This window comes from Notamacropus eugenii, chromosome 1 (genome assembly GCF_028372415.1).
Source record: "Notamacropus eugenii isolate mMacEug1 chromosome 1, mMacEug1.pri_v2, whole genome shotgun sequence".
Classification (NCBI taxonomy): domain Eukaryota; kingdom Metazoa; phylum Chordata; class Mammalia; order Diprotodontia; family Macropodidae; genus Notamacropus; species Notamacropus eugenii.
The window spans coordinates 348,429,103-348,455,521 of NC_092872.1; the positions used below are offsets into that span (position 1 = coordinate 348,429,103).

The 26,419-nt window shown below is 42.3% G+C and overlaps 1 protein-coding gene and 1 long non-coding RNA gene across 4 annotated transcripts in view; one reads left to right on the forward strand and one right to left on the reverse strand.

Annotated features, from left to right (window-relative positions):
• Positions 1 to 1,729: 1,729 nt before the first annotated feature.
• ASPG (asparaginase) overlaps positions 1,730 to 26,419 on the reverse strand; it is a 121,085-nt gene continuing 96,395 nt past the window's right edge. For 2 of the 3 annotated variants that reach the window (XM_072630070.1, XM_072630072.1), the window contains 4 exons: positions 20,210 to 20,296; positions 9,700 to 9,799; positions 6,416 to 6,477; positions 1,730 to 3,336 (listed from right to left, as the gene is read on the reverse strand). In XM_072630070.1, coding sequence (XP_072486171.1) covers positions 3,321 to 3,336; positions 6,416 to 6,477; positions 9,700 to 9,799; positions 20,210 to 20,296 — 265 coding nt within the window. In that variant the 3' untranslated portion in view covers positions 1,730 to 3,320. The remainder of the gene's footprint in view (positions 3,337 to 6,415; positions 6,478 to 9,699; positions 9,800 to 20,209; positions 20,297 to 26,419) is intronic. The other variant, XM_072630071.1, reaches the window with a different exon arrangement.
• Positions 10,001 to 13,528, forward strand: LOC140518186 (uncharacterized). The gene is made up of 3 exons (XR_011971845.1): positions 10,001 to 10,654; positions 11,105 to 11,477; positions 13,186 to 13,528. It is a non-coding gene; the product is annotated as an uncharacterized lncRNA (long non-coding RNA).

Consider the following 26,419-nt stretch of genomic DNA (forward strand, 5'->3'; position numbering starts at 1 on the left):
AAAAATTAGAATTGGGCAAGTAGAAGCTAATTACTATATGAGACATCAAGAATCAGTCAAACAGAATCTGAAGAATGAAAAGATAGAAGAAAATGTAAACATCAGAAAGAGTTATCAATTGGGGAAAAACTTGTCTTATAAATTCAACTCAGTTCTCTATATAGTTGAGAAACGAAGTCTTTATTAAAGAAAATTGCTGCAGAAATTCTTTCACAGTTATAAAATACTAACTGTATATTTCCCTCCATGTCTTTTCCCCTCTATTTAGGGTGAAATGTTCACATATAAAAATAATGTAAAAGCAAACAAAAAACAAAATATTTTTTCCCAAATGTGATAATTTCCTCATCCTTCAGTCTTCTTAAACATAACAAAGTATAGAGAGAGTTAACTCATTCTTGTCAAGGCAATGACCTTGATGACACTGTAGAAGGCAACAGACATCATGACTTATCTGTTAGGAAATTCCTATGTTCCCTTCCCTCAGTGCTCAATAGAAGGATGCCTGCCTTCTCATCCCAGAAGATCCCCTTCTTACATGAAATTAACATGACTCAGGTATAGTAGAAGGAAAGACTAACAGTGGCAAGGACAGGATGTCCTTAAAATTCCTCCCTTTCTTAGGGAGAGAAACATGCCACAAGTATGCCAGAGAACTGGATTGGTGGTGGTCCACACCAATGGAGATTGCAACATTTCCATTAGAATATAAGATCCTTTGAGAGCAGGGATAATTTAGTTATCCACAGCACTGAACACTTTATTTCGGGGGAGGGGTACTGGACCCATGATTACACTGGTATAGGGAACTTCTGGTGAGGGATGGTTTAAAAAAAAAACAACTGATGACTTAGGTTGAAGCCAAATCATGGAGGGATTGGAATACCAGGGAGATGCATTGATGTGCTATTTTCAGTAGACATTGAGAGTCACTGAAGGTTTGTTGTTGTTTTAAGGAAAGGACCAACAATGTCACAGCAATTCATTGGTAGAATATACAGGCAATGGTGAAGCTGTAATCTGGTCCACCCATTTATTTTGGAAAGTAGTTTGGAACTATTCTCAAAAAGCTACTAAAATGTGCATACCCTGTGACCCAGTGATACCACTACTAGGTCTATATCCCAATGAGAGCAAGAGGAAAAGGATTTGTCTGTACAAAAATATTTATGGCATCTCTTTTTGTGGTGACAAAGAATTGGAAACTGAAAGGGTGTCCATCAATGGTGGAATGGCTGAACAAGTGTTGATATATGAGTATGATGAAATACTATTGGGTTAGAAGAAAAGATGAAGGGAATAATTCAGAGAAACCTGGAAGACTTACATGAACTGAGGCAGAGTGAGGTGAGCAGAACCAGGAAAATGATTTATATAATAACAAACAATATTGTCATGACAAACACCTTTGAAAGAAAGGAATTCTGATCAAAACAATGACCACCCACAATTCTAATGGACTCAGTATGAAACATAATAATTACCACCTCTTGAGAGAAAAGTGATGGGAATCAGATTGTACAAAGACATTATTTTTTTGGCTGTGACCTGTGAGGAACTATTTTGCTTGACTATGCATGTTCATAAGTTTGGTTTTTTCTGCTTTTACAACACAGGAGGGGAGGGAATAAGAAGGGATAATGTTGTGCCAAAAAAGAGGGAGAAAGAAAAAAGGGGGTCTTTGAAACATTTCTGAAAAACAAAAGAAAAAGAAGGAATCACAAACAACTTCAAAAGTAATATTAAATTTATTAAATTTTTTTTTAAAAAACAATCAAGCTATACATTATAGAGATTCACATTCATGTACAACCTCTCTGTTCTAATGGGTATTTGGAAATGATCATTTTAGTTGATGTTTACTGAGTTCAGAATTTTTAAAATGGGATTATTACTCAAGCAGTAGTGTAAAAGATGAATTGAAGGGAGATGATGGAAATTGGGGAGGCCAATTAAGAGACTGTTTTAAAATAGTCTTGGTGAGAAGAGGTGAGGGATTAATATAAGAAAGGTCTCTGAGTGGGGCAGAAACACTGTGGAGATGCAATTGACAGAATTTAGCAACTAGTTAGATATAAAGGATGAGAGGCAGAAGAATCAAAGATGTTTCTGATGTTTCAAGCTGAGTGACTAGGAGAGAGGAATGCAAAAGAAATGGGAAAGGACAGGCTAAGGAGAGAAGATGATGAGTTTAGTTTTCATAGGACCACAGATTTAAAGTGGTAGGGGACTTGAGAGACTGCTGAGTCCAATCTCTTCATTTACAGAATGAGGAAAATAAGTCTCAGAGAAGAAAGAATTTTTGAAATTTTTCAAACAATGTTAAAAACCAAAAGGAGTCTTGGAGACCATTTCACCCATTCATCTTATTTTTGAAATGGGTAAATTGAGACCCAGAGATGGGGAAGGAAGAGAACTTGCCCAAGGTCACACAGCAAATAAATTGTAAAAGGTAGAACTCAAAATCAGTTCTTGTGATTTCAAGTCTGTGACTCTGACTAATTTTACCACACTGTATTCTCCAATAAGCTGGCTCTATCCAAATAGGCTTTCAAGGTACAAAATGTAATGCTGAATGAGTGCTTTCTTATATTCCATGAAAGATATGATAACAATTAAGATACCTGCCATTAGCAAATGTCATTCTTAAAAACAAGAACTTTAGGGGAATACAAATGGTGTGTGTGTGTGTGTGTGTGTGTGTGTGTGTGGTTTTATATACTGAAAATCTTTGGACATGCCAAAGTAGTCTTAAATTAAACACAGTGGACACACGTAGCCAGCTCTGTAACAGGTATTGTAACAAACTACATCAATAATGAATTTTTTTCTTTCAAATCAGCTTGGCAAAAAAAGTCAGTTCTTAACAGGTGTGAGTTTTTATCCTCATATGGATATTATTGCCTCTGACAGAGAAAAAATCTATAAAAATAAATGCCAACTGGAATCAAAGATACAAATATAAAGTAGATTTCAGTGCCCTAATCTCATTTTGGAAGTATAAATAACCTGTCAAGAGCCAGAGAGGCTCAGTGAGGAAACATAGTAAAGGGAAGCATGAAATAATTAACAGATAATGGAGCTTAAAACCACAAAAGATTTGGGTGTCCTGGGCATTTAGAGGCAATGGTAGAGGAGGCAAAGGGGAAAGTGGGAAGCAGGGAGTTTCTCTCCTTCCCCCATCCCTCATCCTTTCTCTTTCTTTCCCTCAGCCACTAATAGCAGAAGGGAGGGAGGGCAGGCCAGCACCTGCAATGGAGGGTCTCAAGGGCTGCAGTTTCTCAAATGCTGTCCTCCCTTTCTTCTAAGTGTCAGAAGCATCACAGTATATCAGACCTAAAGAGGATACAGAAAAAGATCTAAGGTTAAATCCTACCTTCTCCAGGAAGCCTTCCCTACCTTCTCCTCCTCCTTTTTTTAATCAGATCTGTGATTTTATGTCTATACAGAACTCCAGGTTGAGCAACTGCTACCAATGCAGATTGACCCTTTATGGTAGTCCTAGGGACTATGAGGGGCCCTGAGAGGCTCTCCAACCCAGTTCTCTTTCAGCTGACCTCCTAGAGCACTTAGTATCCGGTCCACCTCATTTATCACCTGAACAATTACCCATTATCTGATGTTACTGTTCAAAGTTCTTTAGTAAGTGAGTTTTCCCTCCCAAACCAAGAGCTTCATGGAGGCAAGCCCTGAGTGAGCTTCTCCTCTGTCTTGCAAGACTGGGAGTTCCCTGAAGGCAAAGTCTGGCTCAAGCAACAAGCATTTATCAATTGATCAGCTCTTTCTCAGTTGACCTGCTTAGAAGAAACAAAGACTGGTTGGATGGGGCACAGGCCTGTATCAGGGGGCTCCAAAATGCTTGTTGATTAATTAAGTGACTAATTGAAGTCTGACACGGGCTTCTCAAACATATCTCTGGTGGAAGGAGTGAAGACGGAGGGCACTGGAAGAGGCTATCCTTAATGATCATAAAATGTTGGTAATTAACTGCTTTCCTCTTAATAACTCAGAGGAAATTGTGTTGTACCTTTAATTCAAGAATTAAAATTATGTGTGTGTCAGATTTCCTTCTAGACTCTACGAGGGCAAAGAACTTTATCTAAATTTCTCATCTCCCTTGGGTCCAGCACATTACTCTGTACTACCCCATGAAACCTTCCCTGATCCCCACCTCCAGAAGTTACCTTCCTCTGTGTGCTCTAGCATACTCTCTCTCTTGTCCCTTATTCCTTCCCCATCCTTCCCTCTATCTCTCCTCCTCTTCCTGTCCCTCTCCTCCTCCCTCTCTCTGTTCCCTTACTCCCTCGCTTCTCTATCTTTTTCTTCCTCTCTCTCTTTCTTTCTGTCCCCTTTCCTCCCAGTCTCTTTCAGTCTCTCCTCTCTGCATACAGCATGCACACAGACACGCAGACATGCACGTGTGCACACACACATGTGCATGTGCACACACACACACACTGGATAGAGAGCCAGCTTTATAAGTAGGGAGTCTTGGGTTCAAGTTCTGCTCCTGACATATACTAGTTGTGTGCACTTGGACAAGTCACTTAATATCTCAGTGTTCTAGGCATCTCTCATGAGACTATAAATCATAGAGAAGACACCAATCTGCATTAATGGAAAGATTTCCCTATACCTATAAAATTACAAGTCCTGTCCCTAATTTTGATTAATACATCACCTTCATTTCCAGATATATCCTCCCTCTTTCTCATCCCCATCCCCAAGAGTCATCTCCTTGTAACAAAAATTTTTTAAAAGAACAAAAAAATTATCCCACATCAAAAGTACACACAACATTAGCCACCCCACAGTACCCCCTCTGTAAAGATACATTTTCTCTCTTAGTCATTTCCCTCTGTTCCAACATACTCTAACATCCTCTTGTGGCTCCTCAAACACTCTGGTTTTTTGGTGATAGTTACTTCTCTCTCTGTGAATGTCTCTTCTTAACCCTCCCCTATGCCCCTGTGAGGCAGTTGGGTGGTACAGTGGATTGAGATCCAGGCACCCTAAGTTCAAAACCAGCTTAGTTAGACCCTTACCAGCTCCATGAACCTGGACAATTCACTTCACTTCAGTTTTCTCAACTGTAAACTGGGACTAATAACAGCACCTACCTCACAGGTTGTTGTGAGGCTCAAAGGAGATGGGATTTGTATACAGAGGTGCTTAATAAATGCTTGTTTCCTTTCTTGCTAGTCTTATCCACCTGTGCCTCTTCTCCTCAGCCTCTTCCTCAGAGAATCATGGGGTCCTGTCCACATCAGGGCTTCAGTAGATTTTTGCCCAACTGGAGATCCATTTTTATGAGGACCAAACAAGAGAAAAGGATTAATAACTCTTGACTTGTAGTGGAGAGACCTGGGTATGGAGTAAGGACCCAAGTTTCAAATACATTTACCAGCTCTTCATTTGTTTACAAATCACAGCCTCTCTCAACCTTAATTCTTATTTCTGTGAAATGGAAACCTTGTCAGAAGAGTCTTGAAAAGGGCACCTTCTTCCATGATATCAAATGTTGACCACAAGCAAAGTAGTTCTTATTCTCTCTACTTTTTAGTCAGTTCTGGGACTGTAAAGAGGGAGCTTTGCTGTGGAATCTCATTTGTGAAAGCCTCCCTGTGTTCCCTTCCCATACCTTCATCAAAGATGCCTTTGATATGATACATGTCCAACTTATTTTGTATAAATAGGAAAGTTGGCAGTTAGGTCAGTCAGTCAGTCAATAAGCATGCAAGTACCTACTATGACTATGTGCCAGGCGCTGCACTAAGCCAGTACTCTGGATATTTTCTTAGGTTTAGAGTAGGAAAGGACCCTGGGACCATCTAGTCCAAACCCATTTTTTTTTTTACAGCTGAGGAAACTAAAGTGTAGCAAAGTTAACTAATTTGCTTAAGGTCACATAAGTAGTAAATACTAGAGCAAGAATTTGAAACCAAGTCTTCTAACTCCAAAGCCAGCCTTCATTCTTGATCTCCCTTTTTTGAGGGGAAGGCAAGACATAACAAATCCTGTGAGTCTTTTCCCTAAGCATCCATTGAATTGTAATAAAGATAATACCACTTGTAATTGTTTACTTCATGGTGTTATTTGTGAGTAAGGTGATCACCCTCCATGGCATAGGGACGTGTGAACCACCTGACTCTGCCATTCACTATTAACCACTCTGACCTACAGTTTCCTCATCTGCAAGATTAATAAACCATCTCTTCTAAGTAAACTCTCTTTAGATGAGATGCTCTTGATCCCTGTTCTCTGGGATACTGTACCACTTAGAACACTTGGATGTAGGATAAGGCTAGGGCAGAGGGCTCAGAGTCTTAGGAGATGTCGTATTCTATCCCCTTGCTCCTGAGCCCCTTCCCTCTCCCAACATTCCTACCTGGATACCTTTGTAAGTGCCCCTTACCTGGTCTCCATCCCATGTGCTCTTAGGAGACTCACCAGCTCTTGGTTCCCAGCTGCTTCTGCCTGGAAGGGAAAGTTGGCATACTTATTGCTGCAGCAGTGTCTGGCAAACAATTCACAAGAAAAGAAGAGAACATCCCCTCCTCCCCCAACGTCCCCTTCCCGTCAGCTCCTGATGGATTATCTGTGGGCTGCTACCCAGAGCCAGGACCCCCTCCCCTCTAGGACCCTGCCTTCAGTCACTGACGGATCCATCCCCTGATCCTTTCATGTGTTTGCACCACCCCCTCAGACAGACTGTGTGTCCCCGCCTTTCTCCCCACCCACATTGATAAGACCCAGGGTTGCTCCTCTTCTGTACCCCACCTATGACAGCTCCCTGAGGGTCTAATTTCCTTCTCTTTTCTCCCCCCCCAGGTTGAATTCTTAGACAGCAGGGCTCAGGTTTGTTCCTGCCCTCAAACTATGAGATCCTTGAGAGCAGCACCTGAGTCTGTTGCACTCAACTAAGTCCAGCAATACTTTGGTATCCAAAAAGTTGTCTTTTACTCAGCAGCTATACAGATCATAGACTGTCAAACTGGGAGGAAGCTGAGAAACTATCTACTCCAACCCCCTTAGTTTACAGACAAGGAAACTGGGAAGAAATAATTTGTACCGAGTCTTACATAGGTAAATGAATGATCAATTTAGAACTGGAAAGGATCTCAGGGGTGATCTTAAGCAACACCCTCTTTTTTTAGGTGAGGAAAATGAAGCCCAGAGAGTTGAGTGACTTACCCAAGGTCACACAGATCTTAAAAGGTAAAATTTGGATTGAAGTCTCTGGTATTCTTCCTAATACATAGATCCTTATGGATTACCAGATGTTTGCTTATTTTATTTATACCTGGACTCCCTACCATCACCACCACTGTCAAAGGTACTCTTATTTACTCAGTGGTCAATCAATTAATAAGAATTTATACTATATACAAGACACTACGCCCGGTGCTGAGATACAGACAAAAATGAAACAATCCCTACCATTAAGAGCTCATATTCTGTTGGGGGAAAGTGATAGATGTATAAGTAAATATACCCTCTATATATTTTAAGCTTTAATTGTTTAAAACTGCATGAAGACTCTGGGATACCCACAGATATTTAAGAATATACATACATGTGTATGTGTGTGTGTATGCATATATAGCAGGTTGTATTCAAGCTGAGCTTTAAAGGAATGCAGGAATCCTAAGGCAGTGGTAAGGAGGGAAACCATTCTAGGTATTCAACGTGTTTCCGACCCCAGCAGTGAAACCTGTCCCAGGCCTCGAGCTTCATTCTGCTAGGAAAAGGAGGGATGAGTGAAGCAACAAAGAGAAAACACTGACTTCGCCATATGCAGCTTGTTGAGAGCCAAGATTCACCTGTGAAGTCATGTAAGGCAGACTGTGTAACAGGATGTTATGTATATGGTACAGTGGAAAGTAATGCCAGAACTCAGGAAACCTAGGTTCAAGTCCCAGCCCTGCCCCTTATTACCTGTGTGACTTTGGGAAGACACCTTCTCTGGGTCTCCTCAGTCTCTCCTCTGAAAAATGAGGGTTTTGGACAATTGGAACTCTAAAGTTTGCATGTCTTAAACTTTCTATGAGCCTATGGTCCTATGACTTAGGGGGACAGAAATGGAAGAAATAAGTGTAATTACAGGAGGCTAAAGGGAGGACATCAAGAGGCAGTTAGATGGCTCAGTGGACAGAGCTCTGAGCCTGGAGTCAGGAAGACCTGAGTTCAATTCCATCCTCACTTACTAGTTGTGTGACCCTGGGCAAGTCACTTAACCTCTGTTTGCCTTAATCCACTGGAGAAGGAAATGGCAAACCACTACACTATTTGTGCCAAGAAAACCCCTTGAACAATACTGGAATGCTATGGTCCATGGGTTAACAAAGGAGTCAGACGTGACTGAACAACAACAAATGAGAGTGTGTAAGTCTTGAAATTTGGGGTACATCTGAAGAAGAGTGGGGAAGTCCCTTCAGGTCAGAGACACAGAGCAGGCAGAGATACACAGGAATAAACCTGTGGACTACACTCACTGGCTATCCTGTGGGCCTGGGAGCTGGCCCTTCATCCTCCTTATCCCTGACTTCCAAGAGCCTCCATTTCCCCAAGAGATTCCAAACTCCTTGAACACAAAGCATAAGGAAAGCTACATGCAGAATCAGAAAACCTGCTTTCCAGACCCAGCTCTGAAATTTCTGTGCTGTGTGACCTTGAGCAAATCACTTCATCTCTCTGGACCTTGATTCATATATTTTATTTTTATATCAACTCTATTTCCTACTGTTTCCAAACTCGTAATAAAGATTTAAAAAGAATGTCAACCAAACTAACCAGTACCACCCAAATCTAACATTACATGCAATATTCTATAGCCACAACCCTCTACTTTTGCAAAAAATGAGGCAAATTGTCTTTTCCTATCTCATCTTTGGGGGTATTCCAGTTTTGCAGCATTCAGTTCCTACCATTTTGTTACTATTACGTTAGTCTTACAGGATATCTCTCTGCCTTCAAGACATGGCTCAACTGATCCAACTATTCTGGAGAGCAATTTGGAACTATGCCCAAAGGGTTACACAAATGTGCCTACCCTTTAGCCCAGCAATATCGCTTCTAGGGCTATATCCCAAAGAGATCATAAAAATGGGAAAAGGATTCACATGTACAAAAATATTTATAGCAGCTCTCTTTGTGGAGGCCAAGAAATAGAAATCAAGGGAATGCCCATCAATTGGGCAATGGCTGAACAAGTTGTGGTATATGAATGTAACGGAATACTATTGTGCCATAAGAAATGACGACCAGTCGGACTTCAGAAACACCTGCAAAAACTAACTTGGCCAGTAAGTCTCGAGAGTTAATAAATGCCACAGAGCTTCTAAGTACCAAAAACAGAATTCGAACCCAACTGTTTTTTACTCCAACTTCAGTACCCCTGATGCCACATTGCCTTCGTATAAAGTAGGCAGTTCATACATACTGGTTGACTTGACAAATATTCCCCCCTCCCTCCATGCCAGCAAAGCACCATAACTTAATTAGGAAATGGAAACCTGAGACTCTGAGTTGATTTTATTGTAGGACTTATGGAGATTCATGATGTGCTTATGAGGGTCCAGGACAACAGTGATCAAATCAGGGATTTGGGACCATTCTTTCCCTTGCATCCCCTTGGCCCTAAAATCTCCTGTAAAATGTGTTCAAGGCCTCTAGGACCATTGGGAAAGTCGGACTTACAACTTGCAGTGGGGTTTGCCCATCATATCCCGTCTGGAATAGGTCCACGCCTGCTTGTTGCCACGCTATCAGCCCATCCCTGTCACCACTTGCAGCCAGCCTGTTGGGGAGAATACATCAGTAGACCCAGCCCCAAGTCCCTAAGGGTGGTGGCAGCAGGAGGCCACAGGGAGCATCTTGTGTCAATCAGAGGGATACAGGCCAAGGGCCCAGGGTGAGTGAAAGAAGAGGTGATTGTGACAGAGCCAAACAGCTGAGCAAGCAGCAGCCTAGGGGGTGGGGGTTGGGAGGGGGAGGGAATTAGCTGTGAAAATTAATAGGGCAGAACAGAGTCTAGTTTCACCCAGTGGGTGTGACCATGACTAACAGGAGAGAGACACAGAGGAGAGGGAGAACGTCTCCAGTTTCATATTTCACAACATGGTTTTTTCTCCCTCTGGCACTTTAAGAGCAGAATGGGTTTTAGCCAATACATAGAACAAATTAGGAGAGAAAGAGGAGGGAGGGGAAGAAGATGAGGGAATCCAGCTGTTTGACCATATCACCTGGGAGGTTGAGAAGGAGCACCCCAGAGCTAAGAATATCTCCTTGGCATTGCTTCATCCAGTCAGGCCTTGTTACCCATCAGAAACAAGGAAGAAGCCTTACCCATCAAAATGCCCACCAGCAGGGTGAAGAAAAGGGAGAAAGGAAGGCAGAAAGCATCATTCCTTATCCCTCAGGTTCTGCCTTGCTTATTGACTTCTTCCATCCCACCCCTCTTCACCTTACTCCCAACTGGGGCCAGATTGGAGAAGGCTCCATTCCTGTGGCCTGTCCAAGAGGGTGGGTGATAGGGAAGGTCATAAGTAATGTGCTGAGGACAAGACAGCATCAGAGTCCTTCAAACTGGCTGCAAAGGGTCTGTGAGTTCTGGCATGGACACACCCAGGATCATAAGGAAAAGTGCTTTCAGGTGCTTAGCTATGGACAATAATTAATCCTTCATTGTTTCATCTTTCAGTGTATGCTATACCTTAAGACCTCCAGCATCCCTGGACTACATCCCACTACAACACACACACACACACACACACACACACACACACACACACAAGCACATACACAAACAACACACCTCTCCCCAGGGACACATAATGCAGGAGAACAAAAACATTGAGAAATCCACCCAGGTAACCAGACTACCCAATGCTGACAACTCTGGGACACTGAGGTTCCATCTGGCTTTCTTCCCCTTCTCTCTCCCTCCCACCCTTCCTCCTTATTAGCACAATATAAGGAACAGTTTAGAATACACAGGTCCTAAAGTCAAGCTCCCCACAGGCAACTTCAGAGGGAGGAGGGAGACAGGCTGGTGCCTTCATTAAGATTATTGACAATGATTGCTGCCTTCCTGCCCCCACAGGTGAATGTTTATGGTAATAGTGGAGAGGAAGCTGCCTTGAGCATTGCCTTACTAGAGCCTGGGATGGATGACTATTTGCTCAGGAAAACCAGGATGCTTCCAAAGTCCATTCCAGCCCTGTCTCCAAACTCCTCCAAGAGGCTCCATTGCCCAAGGCTCTGGGGAAAGTGGGAAGGGGGGGGGGTGAGAGGGAGAAGACAGAAGAACCAATCCTGTTCCTTATGGGAGATTGAGTCACAGCCAGTTCCACAGAAAAGAGCCATCGCAGATCTGTTTTCTTGAAATTCTGGAGCTTCCAAACTGCGATCTTATCTTCTGGATGCCAGCTTCCCTCCCGGGGAGGGAGGACCTCCAGTATTAGCCAACGTGCCAGGTACTAATCAGAAACATCTCTTTCATCCCCCCCTCACCTCCACCCCTTCCAAGTGCTCAGGTAATAGGGTAGGGTTATTTCCCAGGGTAAATACCCCCACATTTTCATGGCTAACAGGCCAGGGAAACCCACCCCCACCCACTTCCAAAGAAGTCAGCCCTTTTCCTGGCCATGGGAGTGAGCTTCCTTAATCCTGTCTTCAGAGGAAGCTGGAAGTATGGGAGAGTGAGGAGGAGGAAAGAGTATAGACCAGAACTCTCAGAATCTAGAGAAGGAGCTAAGACATGAAGACATGGAAAGGAGCTAAACTTCTCACCCCCATCAATCTATTGAGTTCTCGCCTGCCCAGCCAGCCCAGGGAAAGGAGGTCACATAGTGTTGGGGTCTCACAGAACACATTTCCCTAGCACTGTGGGTTGGTGTGGCTCAAGGCAATCCTTCCAGATGTATTATGACAATGATGACGATGAGGATTGTGGTAATAGTAATAACATTTATAGAGAGTTTTCTGATTCACAAAGTGCTTTCCTCAAAACAATCCTGTGAGGAAAATAGCGCATTACCATGATCACCCCCATTTTACAGATAAGGTGGCTTGGAGAGGCTGAGAGGTCCAATGTCACAAAGCGATCAGAATCAGGATTCAAACTCAGCCGCTTCTATTCTAAGCTTTGTGTTCTGTTCTCCAACTATCTCCAATAAAAAAGAATCCTCCTAGAAGACAGAAGGACCACTCCTCAATCCTATATGCCCCCTCCCCCCAAATAAGTAGCTTGTATGCCTGGGGGAGATGAAAGGGGATGCCCCATCATGGACTCTTTGCCAGGAGGAAGGGTTGTCAGAGGTGCCACAGACTGGATGCTGAATTTCTCAACACTGGGCCTAGCTAGATCCTAAAGGGACCATCACTGGTATGATAGTATTTAATGAATGTAACCTGATCTAGCTAGCTGCCTCAAGAAATAATTCGCAGGATCAAAGACATTTAGACAGCTAAGGATCTTAGAGAACACCTAGGAGGAAAAAAAACCTTCATTTTATAGATGAGCAAACCGATGCCCAGAGTTTAAGTGACTTGCCCAAATTCATATAAGTAGCAGAAAGAGAATTTGGACCCAGTTCCTTTGATTCCAAACTAAGGGTTCTTTCCACTGTACCATGCTGTCCTGCCTTTACACTGCCTCTGTATCCCAGCCCCCTTTCACTTGCTCCTCCAACCCAGGGTCTGGGCTCTGATAAGGTCCCTAAACCATGGGAAGAAGCCAACGACATCTTAAAACATCCTGAAAATCTGCCCCCCACTCCAGTTGTGCAACAGAAACTTTAAATGAAGTTAGTGTAGTATGATAAGGAACAATGTAAATCTGCCTCCAACCTATTTCCATTTTCTACCCTTCCCTCACCATTCATCCCCCCACCTGTGGGTGGAATGGTCTCTGACCTGTCCTAGAACTGGCTCACTGAAATAACAGAATGTCAGAACCGGAAGGAATGTTAGGATCACTGAGAACCATAGAGATTGTCTCTGTCAGAATTGGCAGGGATTTCAGAATAAGAGAACACATATTGTTGCCAGGGAAAGGTTTGCCTGCAAGATGCCTTACATAAAAGCAAAAAGCATCCATAATTCTTTTAAAATCATAGCAGTTAAAACATCTGAGTTGGAAGGGACTAGAACACCATCTTTTCTAACCCCTTCATTTTACAGGTGGGGAAAGAGGGAAAAGAAGCAACTTTTCCAAGGTCACGGAGCTTGCATCACTGGACTGAGGACTTAGGATCATCCAGGATCATTTGGAAAGATGTTAATACACACCTAAGGAGATGGGACAAAAAGCTTCTTTCCTTCTTAGGCTTCTGCCTTCCTACCCAATAAATACTGGTTCCAGTATTTCCAGAATCCACCCTAGAGATGGCCTAGAATGCTCAAGGCTTCTGCTAATTAAACTGTGGTGGGAAGGAGCCTTGATTATGATCAGAGATGTCTAACTCAGTATCTCTCTTCCCTGGGTATTAATCATAAGTTAATAATAAACTCTTCAAAGGGTTAATCACAGCTCAGCACCAGCACTTTTGATGGGGAAGAGAAAGGGACCTGGCTCCCTGCCTTCTCCACACTTCTCTCTCATCCAGAATTGTCTCTCCTTCATTTTGGGGGGGGGGGGAGGAGCAGGGAGGCGAGGCAATTGGGGTTAAGTGACTTGTCCAAAATTACACAGCTAGTAAGTGTCTGAGGCTCGATCTGAACTCAGGTCCTCCTGATTCCAGGGATGGTACTCTATCCACTGGATCCCTTCCAGTGGGATCCCTTCTTCTCTAAAAGATGCCTGAACCTTGGGCTCACTTTGAAGTGGCTTTTGTTTCGGTAAAACTTCTCAAACTGGATGTGTTATTAGGTAAGAACCCTAGACCAGGAATCAGGAAGCCCAAATCTCTGGCGTCTGCCATGTAATCCCTATGGAGAAATCATTTGATAGAATAAGGGAGACTTAGATGTGGAAATGACCTTGGAGACTATAAACTTCAACCTCCATTTTGTAGAGAAAGAAACTGAGGCTTGGTGAGGGGAAAGGATTTGCTCAAGGTTACCAAGTGAATCAAGGTCATTGATGAGACTCAAACCCACAGCCTGTCTCAATTCAAGTTCACAGTTTTTTCACTACGCCATACCCTCAAATCCCCCTCTCTGGACTTTGATCTCTTTCTCTATCAAATGGGAAACATTATACCTACTCAAAGGCAGAAGATTGGACCAACTGATTTCACAAAGGTCTAAGATCTATTAATCAAGTTAGGACTTTGGTGTCTGAGTCCCAATTAATTTTTGTGCAACAGAGACTGTAAAATGAAGCTAGTGTTGTATATCATATAAACAACAATGAATTTTAATCCAGAAGGACCTGGCTTCAAATATCAGCTTGGTTACTTGCTCTTTGGGTAACCTTGGGTACCTAATCTCTCTGGGTCTCAGTTTCCTCATTGGTAATATTCAAGTTTTGGGCAAGATAATCCCAAAAGGTCTTTCCAGCAGACCCAACTCCCATCTTTCTTTTGGTAGAGGGAGGAAAGGGCAGACCTGTGACTTCATTAGTTAGAGGACTCTCAGTGACACCCCACTCTACCAATGCATACCATCAGTGGTTCCACAATTTAGTCTTACAGAGATGCTTTAGTCACAGCAAGTGACTTTCCCAGTGTCTAAGCCAGCATGTGTCAGAGGAAGGACCTGAAAACAGGTCCACCTGCCTTTAAAGCCAGCTCTCTATCTACAAGTCTGCATTGTCTCTCGAGGCAATCTTATCTCTACAATCCTATGAAATAGCTATTCTCTCAGAGACCCCCCCCCCACTCCCAACACCCACATGAATTCCCTAGATGTCAGCTCTTTCTCTACCATTCTAAGTCTGAGAAGGAAGAGGAGGAGGAGAAATAAGTCATGATGCCATCCCTCCTAGGGGCCGTTTCAATCGTTAGCATTGTCTTAGCTAGTCTTCCCAAGGTCTGGGAAGAGGATGACACTTGAGTACTCATAGAATTTGAATACCTAAAAGTCTTCTCCCTTCTTTTCTCCTTCTTTCGGTCTTTCAGTGGGAGGGAATTGAAGAGTACATGGGAGATCAGTAAAGAAAACTAGCTGGCAAAGTGAAAAGAAAACTGGACCTGGAGTTAGGAAATTTTGAGTTCAAATCCCACCTCAAACATTTAATAGCATGACCCTGGGCAAGTCATACCCTGTCTGCCTCAGTTTCCTCATTTATAAAATGGGAATAATAATAGCACCTACCTGCCAGGCCTCTCATAAGAATGAAATGAGATAATATTTGTAAATTGTACAAATATTTGTGAAGTGCTCTACAAACCTTAAGGTGCTCTATGAAAGCTAGCTATGGTGATCATTGCTATAGCAGAACAGCCTTGACCTGGCATAAGGAGACCCAGGTCTTGACTCAGATACTCATTTGCTGTGTTACCTTAAGTAAGTCTCTTCTCCAACTTGGTCCTCAGTAAACACCTCTGTAACCTAAGAAACGAGAGTCTTACTCACTTCTTCCTTGGTCAGATCACAGCTGAAATACTGCCTTTAGTTCTGGGTACCATATTTTTAGGAATGACACTGACAAGCTAGAGCGATGACAACCAGGATGAGAAGAGGACTGAGACCATGCTACATATGGAAGGAACAGGGATGTTTTAGCTTGAAGAACAGGAGGCTCAGGAGAGGAGATGATTGCTAACTTCAAATATTTCTAGGGTTGAAATTTATTCTCCTTTATCCCACAGAGTTGTTGTTTGTCCTTCATTTTCAAAAAGGACCAATGACATCATAGGTGATGTCTTGACTTGCACATGAGTTGGATTTAAGTGAGGCAGAGTTGCAGAATGTTATCAGCCTCACTTTCTCTCTCAGAGTCAAAGTCCAGAGTCAAGATGACTGGCAATGACTGGGGATGCAGTGGATGACCTTAGGATCTTCATTGTCTGACCAAGCTCTAAATTCCACAGCCCCTGCTTCAGCAGCCTTTGTGGCCACAGGAATAAATTGTTCTCATTCACCCATTCCACTGGGGAAGTCTTCGTAAGCTTGAGGTGGACATCCCCCTAACTCACTGCCATATCTGAAGCCTGTCAGTTACCCTCACCTGATTTAGCCCATCGGCCAAGACAGTTTTTACTAAGGTGTGGCTTCTGCGCATATTATGGCTTCTTAGAGTTACCAGTGAGAATTGAGTGACAGGTGGACACCAAAGGTGGATGGGCAGTCCTGAGAAGGGCTAGGCAAGTCCTTACATCAGAGGTACTAGACCTCCTTGAACACCCTACATACCATCCCACAGGAAGGAGGGCAACGGAGAGAAACTGCCAAGGCAGATTATGGCTCTCTCTACAAAAAGACTCCCTACTAATCAGCACTGTTCCAAAGTGTAGAATAGTATACCTTGATAGAGGATGAGTTTCCAGTCACTGGATGTCTTCAAGGAGGGAATAGATCACTTTTTGGAGATGTTGGAGAAAGGTTTCCTGCTTCTTTTACCCCTATGATCCCTCTGAGATTCCTTCCATTCTTGACATACTATGAATTGAGTCATACTATGACTCTTGAGGCTAATTAAGCTTCTTACGTGAAGGAGGGGGCAAGGAGGCAGCCAGTCAACCTTCACTGATAGACCAATCGACTCAGCCGCTCATCACCCCCTAGCCCTTGGTCACTTTCAGAGGCTGGAAGGGAGTCCAGCATCACCTGTCAATTACCTCCCTGACCCTAGGAGGGAAGGTCCTTGATGGGGCAGAAGCTGGAGAGTGAGATGGAAAGGGCAGGTTCTGGAAGAAGTGTCACCCAAAGGATTTGGAGGGCTTGTGAACATTCTCTGATAAAGAAAGGCAGAAGAGAGGGGCTGCCTTACATCACTACCCTAAACATACCTAGTAAAGATTCATTTCTAAGACTCCTTCCAATCCTGACAGACCATCCTCTAGGGATGGGACATAGAAAGGGTGAATGTTAAATGCCTGTTCTATGGGAATGGCCCAGGGGAAAAGGGGAACCAACCAGCACCTTCATCTCAGGCTTCACAACATTTTTCTCTGCTTCTTTGGATCCCACAGGAAATCAAGCAGTCCCCAGATATCTCCTACACAGACCACTCATTTCCTTGCAGGGTTTCTTTTGTGCCCATACCTCTCTGAGACTCTGCTATTTAAATTTTCTTCCTCTCTCTTCTTTTCATTTCTTTATCCCACTGACATCTTTATCTTTCTTTTTCCCTCCCATTCATTCTGTTCTTTCCCTCAGTCATCTTTCTCCTATCTTTTTTTCTCCCACTCATTCTGTTCTCTCCCTGTTATCTTTCTCCTTCTTTTTCTCTCCTATTCTTCCTTCTTCTCTCCCATTCATTCTGTTCTTTCTCATAGTCATCTTTCTCCTATTTTTTTCTCTCCATCAGTCATCTTCCTTCTTCTATTATCTTTTCCTCTCCTATTCTCTCTCCTCTCTCCCTCTCATCTTATTCCTTGTTTTCCCCTCTCTTTTCTCTCTTCTTTCTCCTCCAGCCCCTCTTTCTCTTCCTCTCACCTTTCTCATCTGTTTCATCTGGCTCATACATGCCTCATCACTCTCTCCTTTATCTTCCCCTTCTCTGTCTCATCTTTCTCTCACCCTAATTCTTTTCCCAGTTAGACAGGTTTTGCAGGGACTATCTGAGCCTTAGTCCAAGGCCATCTTCTCCTCAGTGAAGAATGTCATTCTGGGAGTGCCCTGGGCAGGAGGGTGAGACAACAGGTGGGAGAGGTTGCATTAAAGTCAGAGGGGAAAGGTGCTGGGCAGGTCTATTCCAGGAAACTATCCTCTCACCCACTATTTTCTCTCTGAAGTTGCTGCCTTCTCTACCTGAAAAGAAAAACAAGACTGAAAGCAGGGGCAACAAAAGGAGGGGAAGTTTACTTTCCTAAGAGTTGGGAAAGGGCCAGGGACCTTTCTATCCACTGGGGAAAGAAATGGATTTTGAACCTGAATACCTGGGATAATTTGCACAGCTTTGCTATTTCCTGCCTGTGTTACTTTGGGCACTCCCCTTCCCATCTCTGGCTTTTAGTTCCCTCATCTGTAAATGAAGGGGTTTAAGGAAATGGGATCTAAGGTCCCCATAGGTTTGACAGTCAAAGATTGTGCAAGCTTCCAGATAAGAAGTTTTTTACTTCTTGACTCTCACCTTGTTGTGTGACATCCCAACCATCATCCTGCTCTCTTTGAACCCTACACGTTTGAAAAGGGATAGTAAGGAGAACCCTAGATGGGAAGCAAGGTCTAGTCCCAGCTATATCACCTTTTCTGGTCCAACAGAAAAACTCTTGAACCTGAATTCCAATGCTGTCTTTGCTACAGTTCACTTCACTGTAGAGGTCTTAGTTTCCTCATCTGGAAAATGAAAGAGGGAGAGAGTAAGGAAGGAAGGAAGGAAGGAAGGACAGAAGGAAGGTAGGAAGAGAGAGAGGGAGAAAGGGAAAACAGAGAGGTGGGAGGAAGGAAGTTAGGAATTATTATGTGCCTACTATGTGCCAAGCACTTTACAATTATTATCTCATTTAATCTTCATAATGACACTGGGTGGTAGTATTAATATTATCCATATCACAGATGAGGAAACTGAGATAGATGTAGGATAATGATTTGCTCTGGGTCACATACCTAATAAGTGTCTGAAGCTGGATTTGAACTCAGATCTTTCTGACTCTAGGCCCAGCAACTATATCAACTGCACCACCTAGCTTCAAGTGAGGAGGTTGGATTAGATGATTTTAAGCTAACTTCTAGCGCTATATATATGATCCTATGTTGGGTGTTTTTTTTTATTTTGGTTATTTATCCAAGGCCATATAACTAATAAGTGTCATAGCCAAGATCTGAATCCCTATCCCTTGAACAAAGTCTAGCATAACACTCTTTTCAGCACAAGAGATTAACTCTTCATGCACAGCATTAACTAGGATTGTGGGTTGATGGACAACGGGCTCACACACAGAGCCCAGTAAGGTTGGGATCTCAATCACAATTCCTAGGTTCTGACATAAAAAGCAGAGAACTTTAGAGTGGAAAAAGACCTTAACACAGAACATAAAATAGAATGTCCCAGCTGGATGGAGTTTTAGAACTATAAAATGTAAAACATCAAGGGTGGAAGGGTTTTAGAACATGAATATCAGCGTCAAAAGGAGCCTCAGAATCATAAGTTACAGAATCTTAGAGCTGAAAACATGCTTACATCACAAAATACAAACTGTTATAGCCAAAAGGGACATCAGAATCCATCTTCCAGGTGGGGAACCTGCAGCCTTGAGACCACATGTGGTCCTTGAGTATGGCCTTTTGACTGAGTCCAAATTTTACCCAACAAATCCTTTTATTAAGGGGATTTGTTCTGTGAAGTTTGGATTCAGTCAAAGGGCCACACTTGAGGACCTAGAGGGCTACATGTGGCCTCAAGGCCACAAGTGCCCCACCCCGATTCTAGTCCAACCCCATTTTACAGAGAAAGAAGTTCAAATTCAGAGAAGAGCAGAGACTTGCTCAGTGTTGACACAAGAAGTTAGTGTCAGAGCAAGGTCTGGAATTTAGGATTCAGGCTCCCAGGTTGGAGCGCTATTTTCTGTTTGCCACCAATGAAACATGTCTGGAATTCAAGCACGAGGACATTAAGGAGTTCATAAGGACTTCATTTCTGTGAACCTCTGAAGGACAATGGAACGGGTTGTCACATCCCTAACAAAGGGCTTCTCTTTTTCCCAAGAGACTCCCTCTTAAATTCTCATGAGGGAGTCTATCCGTCTAGAACAGGGGTGGAGAACCTTCAGCCTTAAGGTCACATGTGGTCTTTTAGGTCCTTAGGTGTGGCCTTTTGACTGAATCCAAATTTTACAGAACAAATCCTTTGGACTTAAGAATTTAGAAGGTCACTGATTTGTTCTGTAAAATTTGGATTCAGTCCAAAGACTGCACTGAAGGATTTAAAAGGTCATTAATTTGTTATGTAAAATTTTAATTCAGTCAAAAGGACACAGCTAAGGACCTAGAAGGCCACATGTGGCCTTAAGGCCATATGTTCCCCACCTTTGATCTAGAACAAACCCTACCAGATGCTCCCTCTAGAAACCAAGATTGCCATCTTGGTTAAGTCTTGGCAGCACTGATACAGGCTGGCAGTGGGGACAACCCAGGGAATCTGGTCAGTGTCTCTTACCTGCAGAGCTCAGTACCTGCACCTTGAAGCTCCTGAGGAGACAAATGAGCACCTGCATCCCTGAGGAGTCGGATGACATCTCTGTGCCTGTGGAAAAAAAAAAAAAACAATTGCTTTGTTGCCTCCCTGTAGAGAGTTTAGCATGGTGTCATAGAAAGCATGTTGGATTGGAGATCAGAAGACCTGAGTGCCAAACTCAGCTCTGACATATAGTATATGGATGACCTTGGACAAGTCACCTAACTTCTCTCATCTTTCATTTTCTCATTGTAAAATAGTGGTGGGGGAGGGGGGCATAGATTGGATGCCCTTCCTCCCAGCTCTAGATCTCTGATCCTAGAATTTTTTAAAAAGATTTCCCAAGGTTTGGTTCCTAAGGAGGGGAAAAATTACATCTGCTTACCTGCCTTAAGGCTATTTCTAGCAGAGTATAATGGAATCCCAAAACCCCAGAGCTAGAAGGGATATCACAGATCATCTTACCCAACCCCTTCCTGAGCAGGGATCCCTCTACAATGTCCCTGATAGAGGGTCATCCTCTTTAAGACAACCACCGATGGTGAACTTCTTTCCTCAAGTAGCCCTTCCATTAGTGACCAGTTCGAGTTTTTGTATAGCTTAGACTAAATGAACTCTAAAATTTTATGAATATATATTTTTTCCTTCTCAGTCTGACTTCACTTCTTGGCAACTTCTCCCAATTGTTCCTGGGTCTGTCCTTTGGGGTCAACCAAAACAAATATAATCTTTTTACCTTGTTGTAATATTTCAATTACTAGAAGACAGAGATAGCACCTCACACCTATCATACTGGATAACATGACAGAAAAAGAAAATGACAGATGCTGGAGGAGATGTGGCAAAATAGGTATACTAATGCACCATTTGTGAAGTCATGAACTGGCCTGATAATTCTGGGGAACAATTTGGACCTGTCCAAAGAACTATAAAACTGTATGTGCCCTTCAACCCAGTAATACCACTACTAGGTCTGTATCCCAAAGAGATCAAAGGAAAAGGACCCACATGTACAAAAATATTTATAGCAGATCTCTTTGTGGTGGCACTGGAAAAAGAACTGGAAATTGAGGGGATGCCCATCAGTTGGGGAATTGGCTGGACAAACTGCGCTATACAATTGTGATGGAACACTATTATACTATAAGAAATGATGAGGGAAATGGGTTCAGAAAAACCTGGACCTATATGAACTGATGCAAAGTGAAATGAGCAGAACCAGGAAACCATTATACATAGTAACTACAATATGGTACAATAACCAACTGTGAAAGATTTAGCCATTCTGATCAAGAAGATAATCCATGACAATTCCAAAGGACTCATATGAAAAATACTATCCACCTCAGGAAACAGAACCAAGAAACTCTGTGTGCAGATTAAAGCATATTTTTATTCACTTTATTGTTTTTGCTTTTTTTGTAACATGGTTAGTGTGAAAATATTAAGTCATACCCATGATTTCATATGTAATTGATATCATATTGCAGTAGGGCAGAGCCAAGATGGCAGACTAGAAAAACATACTTACGCAGGGTACTCCCCACAGCCCATAAAATACCTGTAGAGAGGGACTCTCAACAAATTTTGGAGCAGCAGAAGTGGAGAATAACAGAGTGGAGGAGATTTCCATCCCACGGTGACCTGAAAGGCCCACGGAAATGTCGGTTGCACTGGACACAGAGCCAAGCACAGAACTCAGGAGCTCAGCCCAGCCTTGGCCGAGCGGCCCGAGACTCTGGGAGGAGGACACCTCGGGGGCGGAATCTCCAGTTGCAGTAGCAGGTCCTCAAATCCCTGGGCCCATAGGCACCAAAGGTCAGAGACAAGGTTTTATCAGCAGGCCAGGAAGGGAGAAGTGCCTTCCCATAGCTCCTGCAGCAGGCAGCAGCCACAGAGCCTACACAGAAGCCTGTCCGGAAGCTCCATTGTTGGAGCATAAAAACCCCTGGGGGCATTGAAGAGCTGAGTCTTACCTCAGCCCTGGGTGGAGGTCCTGAGCAAGCTGGTCTTTGTCTCAGACTGAATGGTGGCCCTGCCCATCCAGCTTATCTGAAAATCAGCCCCCAGTGCTGACTTGGAAACTGAAGGCCAGGTGGCTGTGGTGCGGTATCTGCTAAGATTCTGGGCACAAAAATCCCTCTCTGCATCCAGACCAGTACACGCTTGATTGTGCCACCTTGGAGGAACTGAGATCTCACAGATTCCCAGAGTATACCCTACTCTTAACAAAGGACCCAAAAGTCAAGTAACTGGTTGGGAAAATGCCCAAAAAAGGGAAAAAAAATAAGACCACAGAAGGTTACTTTCTTGGTGGACAGATATCTCCTCCCATCCTTTCAGAGGAGGAAGAACAATATTTACTAACAGAGAAAGACTTAGAAGTCAAGGCTTCTGTATCCCAAACATCCAAAATAAATATTCAATGGGCTTAGGCCATGGAAGAGCTCAAAAAAGGATTTTGAAAATCAAATTAGAGAGGTGAAGGAAAAACTGGGAAGAGAAATGAGAGAGATGCAAGAAAAACATGAAAAGTAGGTCAACACCTTGCTAAAGGAGACCCAAAAAAGTGCTGAAGAAAATAACACCTTGAAAAATAGGCTAACTCAATTGGAAAAAGAGGTTCAAAAAGCCAATGAGGAGAAGAATGCTTTCAAAAGCAGAATTAGCCAAATGGAAAAGGAGGTCCAAAAGCTCACTGAAGAAAACAGTTCTTTCAAAATTAGAATGGAACAGATGGAGTCTAATGACTTTATGAGAAACCAAGAAATCACAAAACAAAACCAAAAGAATGAAAAAATGGAAGATAATGTGAAATATCTCATTGGAAAAACAACTGACCTGGAAAATAGATCCAGGAGAGACCATTTAAAAATTATGGGACTACCCGAAAGCCATGATCAAAAAAAGAGCCTAGATATCATCTTTCATTAAATTATCAAGGAAAACTGCCCTGATATTCTAGAACCAGAGGGAAAATCAATGTTGACAGAATCCACAGATCACTGCCTGAAAGAGATCCAAAAAGAGAAACTCCTAGGAACATTGTGGCCAAATTCCAGAGTTCCCTGGTCAAGGAGAAAATATTGCAAGCAGCTAGAAAGAAACAATTCAAGTATTGTGGAGATATCATATTGCTTGCCTTCTCAATAGACAGGGGAGGGGTTAGAGGGAGGGAGAGAATTTGGAACTCAAAATTTTAAAAATAAATGTTTAAAAAAAAAGAAACAAGCACTGCCCAAAGACAGTCACATCATGTAGACTCTAAATTCTCTCTTTCCTAAGTTTTCATCATCCCTGGTGCCTTCAGCCAATCCTCGTACATCATGGTTTTGGGTTCCTTCATGATCCTGGTCATACTCCTTAGAACACTCTTTAGTTGGTCAGTGACCCTATGCAGGACCAGGGCAAGGGACTATCTCCTACCTCAGAACTCTCAGGAGTTCACTAAGTGAGGGTACCCTGGTTGTGGTATCCAATGCTAAAAGCATTGTGATGCAACTTTGTGATCTCCCCAAAGTCCATTGGGGAAGCTGTTGCCCTCATTGCTTCCACACTGGCAACTCCAGTTTGTTAACATCCTTTCTAAACTGTGGCAATCGTGATTTGTTCAGTGGTAGGAACCCTGGATTTGGAATGAGAAGGTCCTGTATTACTGTACTACTTACCAGCTATGTAACCTTAGGCAAATCATTTCATCTCTCTGGGTCTTAGTTTCCTAATCTGTAAATTGAGGAGTCTAGACCAGATGACCTCTGGAGTTCCTTCCAGCTCTAAGTCTATATCACTATGATCACTAGTTGGACTCTTGTCCTTCATAGGACAAGAAGCTGTGGCCCCTTCGGAGGGTCTAGTATCTTCTTAAGGAAATGCTTCATAGCATAACCTTCAATCATTACACTTATTTATTAATGTATTCATTGTTTTGTGAGCATACCAGAGACTACCCAGAGGTTGTTGTATTACCTAGGCAGAAGCAGGAAAGAGACGAACAGTTTAGGAAGTAGACCCCAAGTCTGGCATGAAATAGAACTGATGAGAGGTTTCAATGATCCAGACTTTATTAGACCTCTTCCTCTCTCTCTCTCTCTCTCTCCCCCCTCTCTCCTCTTCTCTCTCTCTCTCTCTCTCTCTCCCCCCTCTCTCCTCTTCTCTCTCTCTCTCTCTCTCTCTCTCTCTCTCTGTCTCTCATCAGAACAGCTAATGAATTTCTGCCTTGCCTTAAGTATGATTTTAGTCTTTATATGATGGGGGAAGCAACAAGGAGAACTGCCACTATGAACTCAGTTCTAACCAATAAGGGACAACTGGTTGCTAAAGTAAGAATGTCAGAAACTTGGAAGGAAATCCACTCAATCTTGGAATTTGTGATAGAGAAGAAGAAAAACTAGGTACTCTAGTGTTTTTGATAACAAATTTCAAAAGGCACAAAGGCAAAACTGTATGGCCTAAAATGATGCAGGGAAATAGCCTTTAAAGGGATGGCTAGCTTTCAAGAATGCTACTCTTCACAGTTCTCCAATTAGGGAAGCAATTCCAATAAGCAGGAATAGAGAAAACTCTCAAAGTGACTGATATGGATACACAGGGCAAGAATTTTTAAATAATTTTTAAACTTATAAATCAATAAACATAAATGAAGACCCTGTTAATCGATTCCTTCCTGTTCACAAGAAGAAAACAAAACACTGCAGTCACATTGCTTAAAATAAATTGCATAAGCAAATGTGTTCTAAAAAACATCAAATTAAAAACTCCTAATTAAATGCTAAAATAGAAATCTTGAGAATTAAAGGAGAGACTAATAAAATTGAAAGTTAAAAAAATATTTAACTAATAAAACTAGAAATTGTTCTTTTGGAAAAAAAACAATAAAATAGATACATCGTTGGCTAAATTTGAATTAAAAAAGAAAACTAAATTACCTTACCAAAAATGAAAAAACTGAATTCACAATCAATGAAGATAAAATAAAAGCAATTATTAGGAGCTATTTTGCCCAACTACATGCCAAGAACACTGACAATGTAAATTAAATGGATGAATATTTATAGAAGTAAATAGATTGCTGAGTGCGGTAGCTAGTAGGCCCTTGTACCAGGAAGTCTCTCCAGAAGTTCTGGACCACAATGGGCTAAACCTATGAAGTGTCTGAACTAAGCCTGGCACCAAAGACCACTAAGCTACCTAAGTAGAGGTGAACTGGCCCATGTTGGAAAAAGAACTGATCAAAGCTCCCATGCAGATCAGTAGTTGGATTGGGAATACTATGCTTCCAGCCACGGTGAGATAGAAAGACCCAACCCTCCCTCTAGTCCCCAAATAAATGAATGAATGAACAAATGGATAAATTAAAAAAATGGTGGATGAATAAATAATCTGGAAAACCAGTAAATGTGTTTAGAAAGTAATTTAAAGCCTAAAGCTAACTGAGAAAACATCTGAATGATATTATACGCTGGTCTTTGGCCAAAATATAACTCAGGTTTTGAACCCTTTGTTTCAGCATAAATATGGGAAATTTTTGTCATATCAACATCACTTTTAGTTTCAAAACTCCTCTTTTGTATGTTGAAACTTTTGTAATTTCCAAGCAAAACAATTTAATATTTGACATACAACTGACAATCAGGAGATTGGCCAACTTTATATTTAAAATACACATATGAGGAACGGGAAGCAAGGACAGGTAAAACAGATGAATATAAGCGTGGTGTCCTCCTGGAGGATCTATTAGAAGCACTAAAGTCCCATTGAGACAAGGCTATCATAAATACTTAAGATAATAAAGAGAGGGTGGGGTTTTAAAAATTATCTTGGGGGCAAGAGAAAGATGGAAAGAGAGATCAGACTGCTGTTCAGAGTGGAGAGGATGATGAGAATGGATAACGGAAAGAGCCAATAGCAACAGATAACATCAAGAAACAAATTTGCCAACAACCCGGAGCAACTCAAAGGACATGCTCCGAAAATGACTGAATTATTGAAAGTCCCAGAAAGCATTCAGATTCAAGTGACATACCAGAGGATGGGTCAAACAAATCACAGCAATCTCAGGGTTATTGACATTTCAGGAAGCTTAGAAAAATGAAATGGTCCAAGCACTCAGTTTCAGGAACTTGTTCACGAAAACTTTCCACAATTAATTAAAAACAAGCAACAATATAAAAGTAGAATCCACACTATCCTGAC